The 19,629-nt window shown below is 37.0% G+C and overlaps 1 protein-coding gene and 1 long non-coding RNA gene across 14 annotated transcripts in view; one reads left to right on the top strand and one right to left on the bottom strand.

The window, feature by feature from the left end:
• Window positions 1-19,629, top strand: part of LOC101740746 (protein phosphatase 1 regulatory subunit 16A) — a 44,331-nt gene that overhangs the window by 18,232 nt on the left and 6,470 nt on the right. For 7 of the 13 annotated variants that reach the window (XM_004931607.5, XM_038013661.2, XM_012695020.4 and 4 more), the window contains 4 exons: window positions 831-906; window positions 3,256-3,388; window positions 4,953-5,070; window positions 18,661-19,186. In XM_004931607.5, coding sequence (XP_004931664.1) covers window positions 831-906; window positions 3,256-3,388; window positions 4,953-5,070; window positions 18,661-19,186 — 853 coding nt within the window. The remainder of the gene's footprint in view (window positions 1-830; window positions 907-3,255; window positions 3,389-4,952; window positions 5,071-18,660; window positions 19,187-19,629) is intronic. The other 6 variants (XM_038013663.2, XM_038013662.2, XM_062671115.1 and 3 more) reach the window with 2 other exon arrangements.
• Window positions 3,059-9,981, bottom strand: LOC134199685 (uncharacterized). The gene is made up of 2 exons (XR_009974282.1): window positions 9,589-9,981; window positions 3,059-3,420 (listed from the first exon to the last, which is right to left on the bottom strand). It is a non-coding gene; the product is annotated as an uncharacterized LOC134199685 (long non-coding RNA).

Genomic DNA, 19,629 nt, shown 5'->3' with positions numbered 1-19,629 from the left:
CACCTGATGGTAAATGGTTACCGTTTTACAATCAGCTCATGAATCGCTTTAACATAAAATAGGTATATAAGCGCTGAGTGAGCGAGATGCTAAATTGAAAAATGTACGCTTGTGACTGAGACTGATACATAATCTGTGTGGATCACGGAGAGAACGCAAGATGGCGCACTATGTCTGTATACGATAAAACATCGTTCATGAACAACGACGCATCGCCGATGTTTTGGTTTTAACATCGATGTTAAAAAAAGTGTTCGAATCACGGGCGGGTACCAATTTTTCTAATGAAATACGTACTCAACAAATGTTCACGATTGACTTCCACGGTGAAGGAATAACATCGTGTAATAAAAATCAAACCCGCAAAATTATAATTTGCGTAATTACTGGTGGCAGGATCTCTTGTGAGTCCGCGCGGGTAGGTACCACAGCCCCGCCTATTTCTGCCGTGAAGCAGTAATGCGTTTCGGTTTGAAGGGTGGGGCAGCCGTTGCGACTATACTGAAACCTTAGAACTTATTCCTCAAGGTGGGTGGCGCATTTACGCTGTAAATGTCTATGGGCCCCAGTAACCACTTAACACCAGGTGGGCTGTGAGGTCGTCCACCACCCATCTAACCAATAAAAATAAAAAATAAAAACCATTGAAAATTTGTGTTGGATTTTGGAAGGGTCCCAATTCCCCCAACCTACGGTACTGAATTATTACCACAAAGCATTTGTGTCCAGTTTGGGACAACCGTTATACAATAAGATTCCGATATCAAGTCTCAAGATGAGTTGAACCAATACAGCTATAGCATATGTTTAATACGTATGCTTTGTTTCAGTTCGAAGTATTGGAGTTACTTGTGCAGTACGGCGCCGATCTAAACGTCCGGAACAAGCATGACGAAACGCCGGCAGGTGAAGCATTTAATCATCTAAAAATAATCTATACTCATACCGATACAAGGATTTGCCGTGATCGTTTGGCATTGATTAGACGAGACGAAATTGTAAACAGAGATATTTATTTAGAATATTAGACGCACCCCGCGGTTTGACTCGCGTAGACGCATCTTCCTGGAATGAGAAGTTGCTTTTGATATTCTCTTTCCCATTAACTACAAGTCTGTAGGTCCGTTCGTACGTGAAATCATGAACCAGCGAATACGTGTTTTTTTTATTACATAGATGGTTGGATTGGCTCAAAGCCTACCTGGTGTTAAGTGGTTATCGGAGTCCATAGACATCTACAACGTAAATGCCGCCACCCACCTTGAGATATGAGTTCTAAGGTCTCAGTATAGTTAGAAAGGCTACCCCACCCTTCAAACCGAAACGCATTACTGCTTCACGGCAGTAATAGGCAGGGTGGTGGTACCTACCCGTGGGGACTGACAAGAGGTCTTACCACCGGTTAAAGACAGTGATTTACCACGATAAAAGGTATCCAATGTATTAAGCCAGGTTTTGTGAATTAATATTGTCCAAATCCACTTAGACATTTTTACGTGATTCAGTTATAAACTACCGAACAAACTTTTACGTTTAAAATATTATTATAGTATGCATAAATCGATTGTAAAATAGTATATGAAAAAAATATTTTGTTCCTTATAAAAGAAATACAAATACAGGGAAAGAGACGGTATTTTATTTTTTTCCTGTCGAGAAAACAACGTTGGATTAAAATTTGCTACGACTGACGTCATTCGGGGCCAAGACAATCCATGAGCCAACCACAGACTATAACAATATACAACGATTAGCTACATATTGACATCATCCGTTGCGATTTGTGTTCAGCTTCCCGATAAAATTGTCACATTTTATTAAATGATTTAAAATGAGAATTAATAGTATCTAATTTATAAATAAATATTAATAAGTAAATAAATATTATTAAGTAAATATTAATAGTATAGCATCATCATCATTCTCCTATCCTTTTCCCGGTCACTTGGGGTCGGCGCAACATGTTTTCTCCTTCCATACTCCTCTATCATATACCATTTCTTCGCTCACTCCCCTCTTACGCATATCGTCTTTCACGCAATCCATGCATTTCTTCTTAGGTCTACCTCTTCCTCTATAGTCGCATTTATAGTTAACACTTTCTTACCAACCTTATTTTCATTTCGTCTCATCACATGTCCATACCATCCCAAATGCGCACTTCTCAACTTCTCTGTCACAGGTGCCACTTTCAGACTTACTCTAACATATTCATTCCGTATTCTATCCATTCTCGTTACTCCACACATTCATCGTAACATTCACAATTAAATAATATTAAACGTTTTTTTTTTAACAAGAACAGTTACTGTTAGTTAGCTTAGTTACTGTTAGATGAAAGGCTCCTTTGTAAACGCTTCGTCAAATGGACTAATAAAATAGTAAAAATAGACTTTATTGCAACTATGCCTACAGTACGTTTTTATTTTATCACCTACAACAGCTATTGTTAGCACTTCTTGATCTTCATCTTCTCATTTCACAAGTCTTCATCGATAATTGTTTTGTTTTTTTATTGCTAACGAAAATCAGTCTTGAGTTGACTCGAACGTTGGCGATGTCAGAAGGAGAGCAAAACCACTTACCGGAAGGTACACTCTTCACTACCCGCCTTAGTTACCATCGCTCATGGACATCAGCAATGCCAAGGGCACGGCCAAGTTGCTGCCCGTTGCCCCTCACTCACACACTCACATCTACTACACACAGGCTTGAAGAACATGTAGCGCTCAAAAAAAATTGCGAGTAGGAATTAGGTATGAAATCCATTGCGATTTTGTTGAAGATATTTTTTATAGTACTAGTGTTCCCGCAGTAGTCGAAATTCGACTATAATTAATTAAAATTATAAGTTTGGACATTATTATGGTTCTATTGCCAAAGACTATTATATTTCTATATTATATTATATTTCGCCAAGACTACACTATAGACAAATACTCGTAATATAAAAGATAAACAATATTAACCTATTCTCAATTTGACTACAGACTTTAAGCAATAACAAAAGTTTGACAATAAACAAAGAGTATATGTGTGTGTCAAATACATGGTAGCATGTGTAATGTTTTCTTTACTGATTTAATGTATTTTTAATACATAATTTAAAAAAAATATTAGCATTCTGCACTTCTTCTCTATATTCTCTACAAGTGTGGGAAATTTCATACTCCTCCGTCCGCGCAATTTTCGTAAAAAGGGGTACTAAGCTTTTGCTTCACGTATTAATATACTATATATTGTCGTGTGGTACAGATATATGCGAAGAGGGCGAGCTGCGGAGTCGTATACTGCGTCTGGCGGCCGAGCAGGAGGAGCACCGGCGCCACTCCGCCGCCGACCGTCTGCGCAGCGCGCGCCGCTCCTCCTCCACCGCCAGCACCAGCAGGTACGTCGCCGGTCTGCTCTATCAACGTTCAACTGTAGGGATATACGTCTTATTCTTTAGGAACCTAAAAGCATTTAGCGGATTTTAATAAATGAGTGAATGAAAGAATGAATGAATGAATGATTGATTTAATGAATGAATGAATTAAATGAAGAAATATAACTGTTTATTGTAGTCCATACTTGAAAATTAGTTAGGACCTGCATCCTGCATAGAACTAATTTCATTTATTTTATAATCAAACAATAAAAAAGTGAAAAGTGAAACAAAATTGATAATTAAACTAAACAAACAGATAGTAATAATGTATCTTTATTTCTTTCTTTTTTTATTGCTTAGATGTGTGGACGAGCTCACAGTCCACCTGGTGTTAAGTGGTTACTGGAGCCCATAGACATCTACAACGTAAATGCGCCACACACCTTGAGATATAAGTTCTAAGGTCTCAGTATAGTTACAACGGCTGCCCCACCTTTCAAACCGAAACGCATTACTGCTTCACGGCAGAAATAGACGGGGCGGTGGTACCTACCCGTGCGGACTCACAAGAGGTCCTACCACCAGTGATTGATTTAAACGTACACATCTATCATAATTAACTATATGTAGCGGCAATAGATTTTCCGCACTTGAAATTGTTATTAATATTCCTGAACTTGAGATTTCACTGAAATTAAAAGATGCGTTTATTTGAAAAATAAGTTGACGTGTGTAATTGCGAATTAGTAATCGTACAGTTTTATAGGATAGTGGGGTGAGGGAACTATATTCTTAACCAATTGCAACCGCACACGTTTGGGTCACACACGACTCGATAATTCTATTAGTGGCTAAAACTTACCTAATAATACCAATAATATAATACAGATACAATGATTTCGAGAATCGACATCCTCAGCATGACAGATGCGTGAACACTATGTAATATTAAAGTTATATTTATATTATAGTGTTTCAGATCCACGTTATAAAGCTCATTTTTCGCTTAGTGGTATATTTTTAATGCTGACGGTATTTTGGTTTCATTAAATAATCTGCTAATATAATATCGAATTAATGTCATCTCGTGACGTCACTAATCCAAATCGCATCATTTAACATTCTGATGGACTTTTTGGCGGGAAGGCGAGTAGTGAAGTTGTGTGATTTGTTTTATTTTGTCTACTTAGTGTATCTTCAGGTTTAAATAACGATGTAATAACGGTGGTTTATTAACTGTTTAATATTTGTGAATATGCACAAATGTGGGAAAATGAAACAAAGCCGCTGCACGTAACTTCTCGGGAAACTCCAAAAAGTCCACTAAAGAAAATCTCAGTAAATTACCACCATTTTACAGAAATTATATTTCATCATCATCTCATTTCATTTAATTTCATTCCAGTTGATTAATGTCTCAAATTAATCATCGTCATTTCATTTCACTGCAATAAGAACATAAATTAAAATAAGACATGACCTAAAGGTCTTAGTTACCAGGTTATAAAATCCCTTTAAGAAAAATAACATTCTGATTCCCGAACGATGTTCTGAAAATAGAATTACAATCGTGTTCGGTTCGCAGAGTGCGGTCGGTGCGCCGGACGTCGCTCAGGGAGAAGCAGCTGACGGCCAAGGCGGACGTCCGCGGCGAGGCGAGGCTGCGGGAGACGTTCGATTCTGTCGTCGACGACGAACTGCAGGTGTGTCTCATTCATAGTTGCGGTCAGCCCCGGTGGGACAACTCGCTAGCTCTTTTATTAGCATCATAGATAAAGTCGCGGGCTATGAATATGGGTCATGGCGGATTTACCGTTACAACGCGCTACCGCACTAGCGCTCCACAGCTCGATGTTACAGAAGGAACAACCCACAGATTTACCCACAGACACAGCTCACTAAGTTTCTCGCCGGATCTTCTCAGTGGGTCGCGTTTCCGATCCGGTGGTAGATTCTGCGAAGCACTGCTCTTGCTAGGGCCAGTGTTAGCAACACTCCGGTTTCAGCCCCGTGAGCTCACCTACACGTCACGGTGAAGCTGAAATAGCCTCTCAAGGCTATCAGCATAGGTAGGAGAAAAAAAAGGAGGGAACGTTTGTCGGTGTGTCGCGTTCCAAGGAACTGGTTCTGATCCAGCGCAATATCCTGGAATACGAGTGATACCACCCGACAGTGGAGTCATGTTCGCGTGAGTCTGGTTGTAGCTCATCGTACTTCACTTGGGCTCTGTCCCGGGTGGGGCTTAAATGTGTGAGTCGGAACACAGAGGAGTAGTTTAGTTGGTAGTTTCGACAGACCCACGTATTTAACGCGCTCCTCGGTGCGGAGATCTCGTTGAAGATTCGGTTCTCGTTCTAGAAAATGATACCATAAACACCGGGAAAGATAATATAAAAGAGTACAGTCAGAGACAGATGGTACATGTACCTTTCCATGTACAGACCTGTGGACGAACCCTGCTCCGGGGACTGGTGGCACTAGCGCTATAGCGTAAAGAAAATCTGTCGGGATCATTTTAAGTATAAAGGAGAATGACCAAAAGTCGTCTAGCAAAGTTGCATGTTGCTGAATCAAAATAACATCGAAATAGTTTTCTCATTTTTTACAATCAATTTCACTACAGAAATGTTTTGTTTTGTTTTGTTTTGTTTTGTTTGTGGGCTTAACATTATCTATAGGTTATGTCCGTTTTGGTCTAATTGCTTGAAAACCCGGTTAATTATGGGGAAGCGAACACTTTTATTCGATAATATATAAAGCGTAGTCTATAATAAATAAAGATTTATTGTGCAAAAACTTAAGACGGAATTCCATACATATGTGGTCATTGTCCTTTGCTAACCAAACAAAATCTAGTAACAGCATTTGTTAGAGATTAGAATTCATAGCAACTGATGCGTAATTGAAATTAGCTTTACGATTAATTTCAATTTTATTGTATCAATACATTTTTTTTTTCGATATTTTAGATACTATACTGTTTTCGTGGTAACAGACAATACCGTCTAATTAACTCCGTCCAAGTGACCGGGATTCTAATTGTGACGCCGAAATCCCAACTTAAATTAAGTGCCAGACGTAAAAATACTATTATATAAATTCTTTGTAATATGTACAAAGAAACAAGTTTCAGTAATTTAAAAAATATATATGACCGTTTCATAATATATTCAAATCGGTAACCGTTTAAAGATTTCGAAGCGTCTGAAATAATCAAATTAAAATAATTAACTCGTAAATTAAATTCGATTATGCATTACGTCTCGCGTGTCAAACCGGAAAACTGATACTAGTTGTCCGTGAAACCAATGACCTGAGCCTTCACGACGCATAGTCATCTTCCTATTTACAATTAAAAAAAAACCTATACGAGTTAGATGAGGATATGGCCCAAAGACTGCTGTTGCCCACTGGCATGAGGTACCTCTTGGAAGCCTTATCCAATATCTTTCTCTCAACTATTCGGTGGTAGTATAAAGTGGTATTCGAGCTACGGGTGCGGACAGGAATTTTCCGAATATATTTGATGAAAGATATTCTAAAGAAACATTGTGGAAGGCAGTTCATTCTACAATCTGCCATCGACTGATGATAGGGCCCTTATTTCTGCAGCTTCCGTGAACCATACCATTGTAAATTGCAGGTTGATTGTTGTGAACTACAATTTACAATGTGATTACGTAATGATGATGATCAATTTTTTTTTTATTAAATAGATTGTAATATGTTAAAGTTTTTAAGTGTAAAATTTTACAAAAACTATTTAAAAAAAATAGGTGTGTTTAAAACGAATGTCACATAACTCACAGATAGCCGTAGCTTAGAAAATAAATCATTATTATTGTCACAGAAAGTGTTTGTAATATGTTTTTAAATCGTTGTAACCACGCGATGCATATTAATGAGAGATGATTACCATTGTCGTTATGTACGCTAAACTAAACAAGGGAATGATTTACGCGGCGCTTTGCTTTCACTTCACACAATTTCAAATTTCTCCTGGAAAATTACAATAAATTTAACTTTCATCGACATTGACCATTGGCGGCTTGGCATCTCAGCAATGGTTAAGTCTTAGATCTCAATAGAACTTTTGTTTTGAAATCCTTATCGTGATGAGTGTCACTGGTGTATTTATTACATTAAAAAGGTGCATCACAATACGAGTATCGGTCTTTATAAAATTTGTATGATGCACGTGAACGTTGACGTCATTGTTCAATATAATAAATAGGTGACCTGTTTAGCATAAAATTTAATTTCCTTGGTTTTGTCGCTATCACGTAATTTATTTAAAAGATAAAAATTCGCTAATTCTCTGATTTGATACAGTTGAATTCATTAAGCCTGTCGATATTAATAATTTACGTATGTCATATTACACAGGGGTAATAAAAGTTTCATATAATCGACTGGTGAAATCGATTTGGTTGCAACTTACAGGAGAGCCATTTAAAGTTTTAAATTTGGAAAATCTATCATAACAAAAAAACTTCCTCGGCTATTTGAATGGAGTAAACTCAATTAAAGTTCAATTAAAAATATCTAACTGTTGACCAACGCAAACCAAACGAAACGCAGCTAATACCACCATATCATAATACACCATAGAAAGCACCTTTAATTACAAAGATAAATGTCGCGTATGAATCGAAATATCATTTAAACCAAATAGCCTTTCACCCCTTGATATATAAACACGAAAAATATATTTAAAATAAGACTACAAAATCCATCGTAAATCTATACTAATATAATATTATAAAGAGGACAGATTTGTTTTATTGTTTGTACTGAATAGTCTTCGAAACTACTGACCCGATTTGAAAAATTCTTTCACTGTTTGTAAGCTACACGATTCCCGAGTGACATGGAGTATAATCTTTTTTGAAGAAAAAAATAGGGATCCTTACTTAAAACTCCAATAATGTTACCCAAGGTGTAAAAAAATTATCTAAAATATTCTTTACATCGTGCGCCCTGCGAAAAATATTGATGATGGAATAAAATAATTTACAACGACTTTGTAGGACACATTATTATTTATAAAAAGTGTCGCGACAGCATATGTCCAACTATTATAGTTACGCCGCAATAAGTGTTCTTATATTTAAAAAAGTAAAACAACGTCAAATATCGTTGAAATTTTTGTTAAAGACCCGAGCGGAGCCGGAGTGAGCCGCTTGTATAGTGATAAAACTGCGAAAGGGAAACCTCACTCAAATAATGAATACGTTTTCATTTTAAAATATTAAAAAATTAAATTTTCACGTCTTGTGCAATAAATTTAATGTACCGTCATATTAGTTGAATTACAATTTTATGCTGATTTGACAGCTCGCGTACGCTTTCAAAGCGTTCTTTTGTGTAACATTTTTTTTAAGTTTTATATTACATACTTGTCTAGTAGCCTCTACTTTATCTAAGTAGATCAAAAAACAAGACAGACAAGACCTAGCTACTTAAAAAAATTAAACTTTTTTTTTTTCATTATGTCAATATTATAATATTATGATTCTTAAGCCATCGCGAACACAACGTTATCATGAATGCTTTAAGTGACTGCACTTAAACTTATATGTATTAGTATTTAGATTATTTAGAAGCAATGTAAACCGAAATACTTTGTGATGAGACATACAATATGTATGTAAAAAATTTCATTTACGAGTAGCACCACTTTTAATCTTTTTATTAGTTTATTTTTTCTAAATTAAATATAAATGAAAATTAGTGTTTTTTTTTCGTTTATACGTTTCTATTTCTATTGATGGTACTTTGGACAAGACTTCTGTTATAATGTTAGCAATGTACAAAGCTTTTAGTTACGCGGTAGTTCTCACCTTACTCGTCCGCGACCACATAAACTGTAAAGTACCTATTCGAAATGTCAAAAATAAATAAAGACCATAAAAAATGCGAGATTAAACCCTAAACTTTTTAATAAGTCTATTAAGACTCTTGAAAACCGAAGCAAATTGAATAAAGTGTCGATATTTTAAGAATTGTTATAATTAATATATTTCATACTAATGTATTTATCTATACATAATCTTGTAAATGTAGATTAGAATTGTTACGCGCTTATATCGTTTTTATAATATGCGAAAGGATTTTTTGGTAATCTCGACTTTATGTTGCATTACAAAAAATAACATATCACGTATTGCGTGTTTTTAGAAGATTTTTGTTCGCATATAAATAATACCATTAGAAAATACCTGACAGATATTACGCCCATGATGAAGGAACCTAATCTTGTCATAGGAACATCAAATGGTATTCCGATATGGATGCTGGTCTTGATGTCCATTGACTGCGATAACTGCTTAACATGTGAAGTGTTTCGCGAGCTCCTCTCTTGATCAACGCTTTTCAAAAATAAATGACCTTACGTTTTCGAAATAGAATGTTTTCGCTACGAAACTAAAGTAACAACACTCATAAAAACTGGTGTTTACAAAACACATGATCATGAAACGGCTTGTGTAACAAACACAAAGAGATAGTAATGTTCGTTGCAACTGCATTTATGTAGTTTCGTTTGTTTTAAGGCCGTCAATGTACGTGAGATGGGTGTTTCATAAAAAAAATATTGCTGTATTTTTATTACTAGAACGTGCTCATCTCAATGACTTTGAGTAGTTTCCAGTGCCATTAGATACTAAAAAAACTTGGTCTGCCACCGCTGGTAATAAAGCCACTTCTTTTTGGTAAAAAGGTTTGCCGTTACCTACCGTATATATACAAGATCGATAAGATAATAGATAGGATTGGATAGGAATAGGTAGGATTAGTGTTCGATCCGAACCCAGCGCCCTCGTGGCAGCCTAGGTCTCCGGAAACCAACACGAGGTGCGCGTCGAACATGTGCCGCGATTCACGGCGCCGTATATACTATTTTAACAAAATATCAGCTAATCATTCACCGGAACCGATAACCCTGTCGTCTCACGCCGTATCACTTAGGGAGAAGGGTTTAGGGCAGGAATGGATAAGGATTAGCGATAATGCAAATCGTTAGCGTAGACCGTCACATATGCGGGTACCGTCCCGTTCGACAAGCAAGACAAAGTGACAGATGTCAAATCGCGACCCGTGTTGCCGTGGGAAAACTTCAAATACCAACGGATTGGTTTCGAACAATTAGGCTATAAGAAAACAGGTAGGATTTTGTTTACATCAGAATGAACCCTAATAAATGAATGTAAGCCTATATTACTCTTGACTCATCAACGCTGAGTGAATTGGTAGCCAATTAGTTGGTAGGCAATTAGTTGGTAGGCAATAATGCGCGCCTTTACGTTCGTATTAACAGAAGGTATGTGGCGTAACCGTGCCCACGATGCTCAATGAAAAATATCTCACAGTAAAAATATCAGTGAAGTACTAGCGTCGAAAGAATGTAATACTAAACGATTTATGTATGTGTATTAGTATGATACTTTATATTTGTTTGTAACTGTACAGCTACTGACCTGTTTATGCGAGTAATGAATTAATGGAATAAATTCTCAAAATTGAAAGCAAAAAAATATAGATCATGTTATAAAAATAGTGATCGATTATGTTCACAATTTTCAGGCATAGTTGAAAAATGACACTTGTACTACACTTAAGGACATTAAAACTGCATTTGGAACCTCTGGGTCTGCGAAGGGACTTCGGTTCCCGCTGTATTTTATACCGCATGTTCCATGGAGAGTGCTCTGAAGAATTGTTCGAGATGATCATGACCAACATCTCGTTTTTACCATCGCACCGCCCGCCACCGGAGTAGAGTTCATCCATACTACCTGGAGCCACTGCGGTTATCCACAGTGCGTTTCCAGATCCCTTTTTTGCCACGTACCATCCGGCTATGGAATTAGCTCCCCTCCACGGTGTTTCCCGAGCGCTATGACATGTCCTTCTTCAAACGAGGCTTGTGGAGGAGAGTATTAAGCGGTAGGCAGCGGCTTGGCTCTGTCCCTGGCATTGCTGAAGTCCATGGGCGACGGTAACCACTCACCATCAGGTGAGCCATATGCTCGTCTGTTTACAAGGGCAATAAAAAAAATACGAAGCACGATCAACATAAAACAAAATAGCAGGTTTTAAAAATAAACATGAAAGTAAAACATTTCAGTATAAAATTTTTTCGGGTCTTTTCATAAAATAACATCACTAATTTAAAAAAAAAACGATAAAAGCGTTTATAACGGATTAAAAGCGATTCCAGTATACTGTTTAGTTCATTAATATTTTCATGGTGTTCCTAAACAAGTAGGTCAGCTACCTCCACACAATTAGCACTGCGTTCAAAGGTTTCTTTTACACAAAGTGTTATCGTCTGTTGTATTTGTATATATAATAAGCTATATGTATAGTGAATATAATAAGCTTAGGTTAGAGTCTCACAGTAAAACAGCTACAATTATCCTGATAAAGCTCATTTTGACGTAGATACAGCGCTTTAAGATTATTAGATTAGAAATTAATCGTGTTACGTTTAATGCTGTTTAATTATAAGTTTATAATCAATCTGAGTTAATTAACTCGATGTACAATAAACCAACTTGAGTTATTGTACATTTTCATAACACGAACGTATTGCTTAACAAGTAGCAAGTGAAGGCTTCTCTATGGTTTGTTAAATTAGCGTAAATAGGTAGACGAGCTTTATGTTCACTTGAACGTTAGCCAGATGATCAGATCTGGTTAAGGAAGCGGTTGGTAGTAGTCTACCATGCGGTCCATGGCACTGATCTCACTGCTATGATCGAACACTGGAGGAAAATCACATGTGGTCGTGATCTTTTTCTTTATTGCTTAGATGGGTGAGCTCACAGCCCACCTGGTGTTAAGTGGCTACCGGACCCCATAAACATCTACAACGTAAATGCGCCACCCACCTTGAGATGTAAGTTCTAAGGTCTCAATAATTACAACGGCTGCCCCACCCTTCACAACGAAATGCTTTGCTGCTTCACGGCAGAAATAGACAGGGCGGTGGTACCTACTAGTACGGACTCATAAGAGGTCCTACCACCAGTAAAGAGTAGCAGTCTTCAGCAGTGAGGGAACGATGAAGAAGAAGAAATATCAAACGGTTACCGGACATAGCACAATAACGTAGCCATCCAACTTAAACGACATGGAAAGATGATGCAGATACGTACGGGAAACAAAGTAGCAATAAAATTAATGTGCAATAAAATTAAAAATTATAATTATAATATGTTTACGATTTGTAAATAATTTGTAAATATAGGCATTAAAAATAATATGGTCGCAAAGGCTTCTAGTAATTATAACTTATCTATAACTATAACTTAACTATAAAGATGATTTACAATATCATTTTGTAATTTAGCGCAACATAAAATGCGGTTTTCAAATGGTGTTCTTCTAGGAACATATTTCAATCTTCTTTCATCACTCTCTTTATCAACTAAAATGATACACCCGGTCTCTTCCGTTGTGCGTAACTTCTTCGTTTATTTAAAACTAGCGTTTACCAGCACTGGTGGTAGGAACTCTATTTCTGCCGTGAAGCAGTAATATGTTTCGGCTTGAAGGGTGGGGCAGTCGTTGTAACTATACTGAGACCATAGAACTTATATTTAAGATGGGTGACGCATTTACGTTGTAGATTTATGGCCTCCAGTAACCACTTAACTCCAGGAGGGCTGTAAGCTCGTCCACCCATCTAAACAATAAAAAAAGCAGCTTTAGTCGCGTTAATGTTAATGTCCTTCAGGATTGGCACTTTTCTCCGAAGGAAAGTTGCGTATTTTTATTAACTCCTGATAATGTAAATGCTAAATTACACCAAACAAACAAACAAACCTTTATTTCTTCCTATAAAAATGTTTACGATTGTTCTAATTGAATTTAACTCAGTAATATCCTCAAAAACACTTTAACGTATTGCAGTAGATATTCAGACATTATTTCAAAAGGATCAGTAAGATCAAAACGAGGTATCTTAAGCAAGTCTTACATTACCGGCATTACAAGTTTTCATAAGCCTGTTGTAATCAATTAAACTTACACTCGTAATAATATACTGGCCGATTAACATCTAAATTACACACGTACAAAATGTTTTCGTAAACAAAATACAGCCTAATGCATAAGCCTGCAGGTGCTAGAGTACTTTTCAGATGTTCCCTTGAACTGGATTTATAGGAACCCCTATAATTGTGTTTCTTGATTTAATTACAACGTTAATATAAGCCGTTAAATGAAAATTTTATTTTTATCACAGAAACCTAAGTGTGAAGTGAAAAAGAAATTTCCAGTTGTAGCCGCCCCCCCCCCCGTCTGTTACTTTCTCTGCTTTCGACTTGAGACGGTCACGTAATTAGTAAGACTTAGTTAATTAATTGGACGCGAGTTTAATTAATACAATACAAACTTCATTTATTTGATGCGCACGTCATACGCTCCGGTCGGTCGGTTTTTTTCTGTGGCGGCTCGTTTCCAGTATTCGTGATCATATTATACTTTTAAGAATTATTTTAAGACGAACCCTAGTCGTGGATACGTGTTTTTAAAGATTCTGTAAGTCTCCAAAAAAACCTTACGTTGATATAGTTACTGTAGTAGATGATGGATCCTTGGGGTAAGTCGGATATATTAGTATCCAGGGATTATATCATGCTGGGGTTCTAATTATCTGGCCGACATCGTTTTTTTCTTCTATAGGTTTTCACACGTATATGAAAAGTCTATGAGCTCCAGTAAGCGCTTAAAACCAAGTAGACCGTGACCTTCTTTATCGATCTAAAATATCAAGAAATAAATAGATCGTTACTTAAGAAGTGTGGAATTTGAGTATAAATACAAACTCCGGATTGAACTTTCTGCTGCGTCTCTAAGCGATGTATTGAACAACAGTGAATAGCTTCCACTAAGTCAACCATGATTGCACCAAGTTGAAATATGATTCCACCAAGTCCTATTCCTATCTATTCAAGCAATGAATAAGAAAATTCAGGAAAATTATTTTCAAGGTGAATGCCATTTGGCCTAGTCCAACCAATTAATATAATAAATATTATCGTACTCGGGAAGCGTGTTGTGTAAATTTCATTCATTACAATTTCATTACAATTAGTAACTTTCAACGAATCAAGTAAACAATATTGTTGATTAGAAATAAAATAGTGAGCGTGTTGCCATGTCGTGACGGCTTCTGTCAATCGCTCGTAATGTTGTAAATGGAATCGTGATCGTCTTACCTCCATTACCTCGGAGAATATGCACAAGCATATTGCACACGTCTTAGAAATGTATGCCATTGAATGTAGTCAACTTTTTGCTGAATAAATTGCATGATATCTCTACGCTGGCGATGTAACGTCTGTCCCAGATTTATTTTAATAAAAAAATACATTGAATTTGTACCAATGAAAAGTTTTAATCGCTGCGAAAAAGAAAATATCTCAAATATATATCTAATGCATGTCATTGTGTTACCGAGCTATGAAATGATAGAGATGATACTCGATATCAGTATTGCACTTCCTAAATAATAAAAAGGATTTTTTTTCATTTTGTTTCAGTTCAAAATAGATTTAGTTGTCGATTCTCAGCTACTTGAAACTCTTATCAGTATGACTCAGGATCTATAGATAAAATTAATTTAGCTAGAGTAAGATTAACGTCTGTTCATCTAGGTTACAACGATTATGATAGTTAACCAACGAAACGATTTAAAATCGAAATCATTCGTTACGGTCGGTTGCAAATAACGCGGCCAGATAAACCGACAACTGTTATCATAACGTTAAAGTCTAGTTACCTGCTACACACGCTATTTAATTTTAACGTTAAACTGTAGTAAGGAGAAGTAAACTAATTTAAAAACTGATTCCTTTCAATTCAGTTGTTCCAATTTTTATATTATAATGTATTGTAAGTTAAATTGTTTAATTAGTAATTCGATTAGTATCGTCCCGTTCCGGTAGACGAATTGATTGACGACATCACTATGTTTTTCCAACGATTTCCCTCGCGCGGTAAGCGGCGTGCGCGCCTCCATTGCCAGTCGCTGTGGTCAGCGCGGGAACACGCGCCCAGCACTATTGTGTTTTTTTTTAAATTTTGCAATGCACTATGATATTAAAAAACTCTGCCTTAATATTCGACTCTCCGTTTTACGTATTTTCATAAAGTGATTATAGTCGAAAGGATTTTTGTGTTTGTGTTTGTAATGTGGCTGAACTGAAAATGCCTTTGGACATAATGTTTTTGACGCACGATAATTTACGACGTATGCGTAAGGAGCCGCAAATTTTGGGACTTCGTTATCGGGTATGCCTTTATACTTTATTAGAGTAATAGTTGATATTTGGAACTGAATTGGGCTATTATTGATTAGTTGCGTTGCGTCTGTCCCGGGTTGAGTAATTTTGAGTTTACAATTTTTTTAAAACGTATTTTGCTTTTAGTTTACTCCACAATTATTTTCTTTAATTGTACCGTTTATATGCGTATTAATACAAAAAAAAATCTGATGCATTGATGTTCCATAAAATTATATTAAAGCGCAAACTTTACTCATCATTCTTTAAAACTTAAAACTCACATATTGTTAACAAAGCTAGAACAATATAGCGATATCTGCTTTTACTTTTAAAGACATAAATGTCAAAGGAAACAAGATTCTAAAGCTGTTTTTCCTAAAACGTACTCAACAAATGTTCACGATTGACTTCCACGGTGAAGGAATAACATCGTGCAATAAAAATCAAATCCGCAAAATTATAATTTGCGTAATTACTGGTGGTAGGACCTCTTGTGAGTCCGCACGGGTAGGTACCACCGCCCCGCCTATTTCTGCCGTGAAGCAGTAATGCGTTTCGGTTTGAAGGGTGGGGCAGCCGTTGTGACTATACTGAGACCTTAGAACTATATCTCAAGGTGTGTGGCGCATTTACGTTGTAGATGTCTATGGGCTCCAGTAACCACTTAACACCAGTTGGGCTGTGAGCTCGTCCACACAACTAAGCAATAAAAAAAATAAAAAATAAAAATAAAAAAAGCCATTATTGGTTATCATATTATACAAATATTCAGACAGTCTTCAATTTAGTATACGATCATATCCGCACAGATAAAAAAAAAATTGTGCATTCGGCACCTCATTATTTACTAAATGCAAATCAAATGCAATAGCTAACTCATTATAAAATCACATAAGGTACTAGGCACTCACCCATAGTAATATTATGAAATTTCTGACTATATTCTTCTACATTGGTTTACTATTTCTACAAAACTAGTGATGACACTACTACAATACCATCCATTGGTCCAATTCCATTCATCCATTGGTCCATTGTGTTCCAATTATTTTGCTCTTGCGACACTTATGGTAGTCTGGTGGTAGGGCGGCTTGTAAGCCGCACGGGTAGCTACCACCTATCAATGATGTACGGTAGGTATTTCTATTGTTAAGCACTAATACTTTGGATTGCAAGGTAGGGCCATATTAAAAATTGAAATTTAGAATTCGTGCTTCAAGGTGGGTGGCGGCATTTATGTCTATGGGTTCTGGTAACCACTTAACACCAGGTGAGCCATAAGCTCGTCCAACTAACCAAAAAAAAAATCATTACAACAAAAATGAAATTGTAGAAGCAGTTTGGTCTAGATAGGATGTTCATCGCGTCTTTAGAAGCTATTACTAAAATTGTCTGATACCAAGTCTTGTGAGATCGAAGGTTCGCATAACTGTTTTTGTTTTAGTTTAATGGCGAAGTCACCCTCTATTACCTACTTGTAACTGTTCAAATTCAGAGACGGGTATATTTTGTCTGAAAAACCATATCGAAGAGCTCAGATTTTTCAGGATGAAATGGTAAACATTGCGCACCAGAAAGTACCTTCCTATTAATTTCTGTCACTAGCAAATAAAAAGTTACGATTTGGAGGTTAGAATGATTATTACCACTGAAGAAGCTTTAAGCTCATGGTTTAAAATCACGTCACGTTTAAGCGTTCCTAGCACCGATAATTTTTCTCTTAGGTTTCGACGTACATCTCAATTCACAGACAAAACCTACTGAGTTTCTCGGCGGATCTCCTCAGTGGATCGCGATTCCGATTCGGTAGTAGTTTCAAGCACTGCTGTTACTAGGGCAAATGTTGGTATTCTCAGTTAGGTTGAGCTCTGTGAGCTAGTCTACCAATCCGAATAAATCAGTCATAGTCCGTCGAGTTTAATGAGAATTAGGTAGAAAAAAAGGCTCAAGGCAATGGCCACATTTTCTTTGTGGTCAATACACTCGGTAACCGTTGCACATCATCTGGCAACATCCAGAATTAAAAACCTTTGTTGACGATAACATCCTATCCATTTCTATATTTTCGGGAGCCACAAACGTCGAATCAGCGACGGCCTAACGAATTATTCGTGACAGAATATCGCTTCATAAATAAAAGATGTAAAAGTAAAATTGTGCGTTTCAGTCGGACAGTGCAAATTAGACACGCGAACTATTGTGAAAACGGTACGCGGATTCCTGTACGCACGTTGCGAAACTTTCGATACGACTAATGTTCCATCCGTCGTCACATGAACAATTATCAATGTCTAATTGCTACTCTTACGCTGGTAATGAAGCGAATTATTGCACAAAGTATAGGAAAATACGTGAAGCAATATTGGTTGAAGTCGTCGTGGCCTAAAGGATAAAACGTCCGGTGCATACGTGTTGAGCAATGCACCGGTGTTCGAATCTCAGGCGGGTACCAATTTTTCTAATGAAATACGTATTCAACAAATGTTCACGATTGACTTCCACGATGAAGGAATAACATCGTGTAATAAAAATCAAACCCGCAAAATTATAATTTGCGTAATTACTGGTGGTAGGACCTCTTGTGAGTTCGCACGGGTAGGTACCACCACCCTGCCTATTTCAGCCGTGAAGCAGTAATGCGTTTCGGTTTGAAGGGTGGGGCAGCCGTTGTAACTATACCTTACACCTTAGAACTTATATCGTGGGTGGCGCATTTGCGTTGTAGATGTCCATGGGCTCCGGTAACCACTTAACACTAGGTGGGTGATGAGCACGTCCACACATCTAAGCAATAAAAAAATGGTTTCTTTCAAGTATATCATCGGCTATGTAATGAATTCGGGATAATTAATTATCATTATCAAATAAGGGATAACTGTAAGAACTTTTTCTATACAAGAGCTATAATTGTAATATACTTTATAACGTCTACTTAATACTCAAAAATTATTTATTTAAATAGCCATTAATTAGTTTCTTTCACATTTCGCATTGCAGGGCTTATCCAATGGCATTGAAAATGATCAAAACAGCGCCAACCTACAATCATCAGATCTATCGCACAAAAGAGTGTCAACCGACTCTACAAATTCGAACCAGAGCTACGACTCCAATGTCGAATACGCAGTCCCGAAGCACACTTACAACCAACGGGGACCGCATAGACCCAGTGACGTCAGCGACGCCTCAGACAGCATACACTTCAACCAGTCCAAGATCAGCAATCCGCTGTTCGGCGTGAACGCGGCCTCGCAGTACGCGCCCGGTTCGGTACCCGCCCCGCAACTAGAGGCGGTCAACGAGCAGACCAGACATTACGACAGGCCGAACGTGCCGAACGGCGTCAGGAAAGCTCCCGAGGGCCAGGACAACGACCCCTACAAGTCCGAGGACGCTTTAGACGGTAGGAAAGAGTTGATCGTGACACCGAACCAGATCGCGATCACAGACGGAGGCACGGCCACTTACACCACAGACAATAATGGTAAAATCAATGTTCATGTCACCGTCATGATTAACGCAGGTAAATATATATGCATCCTTACGAACTATAAATTGCAAAATAACAAGCACATAAATTATTATTATAAATAGCACTTGATAACAATTATATGTATAATAATATAATAACCATAACCAGTTTTGCACAGTGATGGTTTTGAATTTTATGTTCTGAACAAAAGGGCAGCGCTCCGGGTTTTTTTTGAGAAATGAAACGCTCTCGAGGATGCATATTGAGGCAAGAAGTCTCTATGTAGTTGCATGCGTTGTAATGTGTGGCTTATTTTGATTCCTACTCTTCTATTCTGTTCTTTATGTATCGTAGATGCGTTGATAATAAGGTTGTATTAATGTGCATTTTTGTTCGTATGTCTTTCCTTGTAGTCTTATGCACTCACTTCTTTATCAGTACTAACTTTTCTAAAGCTTTTAATTGTTTAATTTTTTTTTTTTTTTGTAAAATAA

Source organism: Bombyx mori, chromosome 11 (genome assembly GCF_030269925.1).
Source record: "Bombyx mori chromosome 11, ASM3026992v2".
In the NCBI taxonomy this organism is placed as follows: domain Eukaryota; kingdom Metazoa; phylum Arthropoda; class Insecta; order Lepidoptera; family Bombycidae; genus Bombyx; species Bombyx mori.
This window is presented reverse-complemented; position numbering and strand designations above follow the sequence as displayed.